At 36.1% G+C, this 2,335-nt stretch overlaps 1 protein-coding gene across 1 annotated transcript; it reads right to left on the reverse strand.

Annotated features, from left to right (window-relative positions):
* Positions 1 to 338: 338 nt before the first annotated feature.
* On the reverse strand, positions 339 to 1,238 carry LOC108972443 (EF-hand calcium-binding domain-containing protein 1-like). The gene has a single exon (XM_018939027.1). It carries the CDS (start codon positions 1,111 to 1,113, stop codon positions 433 to 435), a length of 681 nt encoding a protein of 226 aa, XP_018794572.1. The 5' UTR covers positions 1,114 to 1,238; the 3' UTR covers positions 339 to 432.
* Between the last annotated feature and the right edge of the window lie 1,097 nt (positions 1,239 to 2,335).

Raw genomic sequence — 2,335 nt, forward strand, 5'->3', positions numbered from 1 at the left:
GATTTGCCATTTCAGTTAAACGTATTCTGTTTCCACTGAAAATTGCATTTGAGATGATAATCAACAGGACACAAGGATAGTCGCATAGTGTGTGGCATAGATTTGGAAATGCTATGATGTTGCTCACGAGTTGGAACACCATCTTTTCTGTACACCGGAACAGAAACGAAAATAATGTTGTTTATCGAGCTGCGCTACATTGAAAAAAATCTAGAAAAATCGCAAATAAATGATTTAAACACAAAATATAGTACATGGAACATATTTTCATTTCAAAACACATAATTTCACGCAGAACAACGGCTGCGGGGTCAACTAGTAAGAATATATAAATAATATTCAAAGGTAAAACGCAGTAATTTATTTAGCAACAAGTTATGCATACATATGTGTAAAAAAATATGAATTCTATATACATATATCTCAAGTGAGTTATGAACACGGTTTATCAAAGTTTACCTTGGACATTATGTTCGCACAGAGAGCAATTACTGTTGTGCCAATTATGGACGGAAAGCATTGTCCTAGAAACTCCAGCAACATCGGTTGTTTCATGACAACCTGCGAGTAGTCATCAAACGATATCACACCATCCTTGTCGACATCGAATTTCTTGAACAACAAATCGACCATATCCGACCGCAGCTCGTTCACTTCGTCCTCGTCTTCGCCAACGAAAAACTTTTCGACAGCATGTTGCACAATTTCACGATTCAAAAACCCGTTACCATGAATATTGTAAATTTGAAAAGTAAATTTGATTTTCTGATCCAATTTGTTGGTCATAAAGACGGAGAAGAGGCGCACCCAAGCAACAGCGTCTACCTCCTTTTTCATATCCAAAGTTATGTGTAAGAGTATGCGTTCGATTATTTGCAAATCGAAGATTTTGAACAAAACCAGAAAAAGATGGAAAAACTGTTTCTTTGTCATATGCTTGGCCTTGGAACCGTTGGCCAAAACGAATTTGTGATAAACCATTAAAATGCTGCTCACTTCACCCTCTGTGAACTGCGTCGTCTTCGCCATTTGCTTGATCAGATCGTGATAGATATTCCCGAAACGCGTGTTCTGCACGTCATCCAACGTGGCGTCCAACTTATTCATAGTCATGTTGCTTCAGTCGTCAACAGTCAGCTGTAAGGTTTCAATTATTTTCTGTTGTTTTTCTGCACAATAAAATTTTAAGTCACAAAACTCTTCAACAAATAATCTCGTAAAGAAATATTCAATTTCAAAAAAAAATAAATTAATACATATGTAAATAAATATAAAAAATACTCAAAGTAAAGTCATTTGGAAATATATTTTAGGGTATAAACAAAGTGGAGCGCCAAACAATGGATGACAGAGGCTTTAATTATAAAGGGTTATCCGTTTCGAGGTTACCGAAATTTAAAATTTAATAGTAAATGTTTATTATCATTTGAAAGACTATTCTGTGGATTTATTTTTGAAGAATATCTCTTTGTTGGCCATGGCTATGTCTGAGATGGTCCATTAGTTGAGTACAAGTTTTGATGACTCCTTTGAGCATTTCGGCTGGTAACTGGCGAATGACACGCTTGATGTTTTACTCCAAGGCCCGAATCAAAGTCGGATTGTCCCAAATGCGGCCATTTTGCTTGTTTACATACTCATTGACCCAGAAAAGGTTTAAGATCTTCTCTAAACATAATTTGGCTCGAAAACGTCGGATATTCTTGGAACTTTTCAAGAGCCCATAGAGCGAAGCGATGTCGCTTGGGTAGGTCGAGCGGCTTCAACTCTTGCACAAGCTGTATTTTGTACGCTTTCAATTTAAGATCTCAACGTAAAATGCACCAAGTCGTCCCATACGTCAGTCTGAGTTGCTGCGCACGGCGCCGAATCGACTTCCACGGTCTTCGTGTACGCGCTCAGCTACTTTATTTTCCTTTCTGCGGACTGAACGTGGTCCATTCGGTTGAATATTACGCAATAATGAATGCTTAACGATTTTTAAATGTGGTTCACTCGAAAGTCTTTCTCTGATAAAATGCCGAACATGGCGTGATCTTTAAAAAAAATACCTGTACTTGGATCACCAGTTATATGTATAGAATTAGGGATAACTATGTATATATGTGACTATGTATGTTTACTAAAGAAAAGTAAAGTAAAATTGTAATCAAAATTAGAAACGAGTTCTTCAATGCGATTTTTTTCATCTTTATGTCATTAAATCGGCCGTATTTTTTAATTTTTTGATTAATAAAAAATCCCCTTCAATGATTTAGCATCTAATAAAGTTGTCTTAACTCATCAATAGCATGCACGTACATTAATGTTTATTTCGAATAAAACAAAACAAGCA

The sequence above is a fragment of the Bactrocera latifrons genome, unplaced genomic scaffold, assembly GCF_001853355.1.
Source record: "Bactrocera latifrons isolate USDA-ARS-PBARC rearing strain unplaced genomic scaffold, ASM185335v1 scaffold_11, whole genome shotgun sequence".
Lineage (NCBI taxonomy): Eukaryota > Metazoa > Arthropoda > Insecta > Diptera > Tephritidae > Bactrocera > Bactrocera latifrons.

What these genes read in the sequence shown, in the direction of transcription:
- LOC108972443 (XM_018939027.1), bottom strand. Translation starts at nt 1,113, where the DNA reads ATGACTATGAATAAGTTGGACGCCACGTTGGATGACGTGCAGAACACG.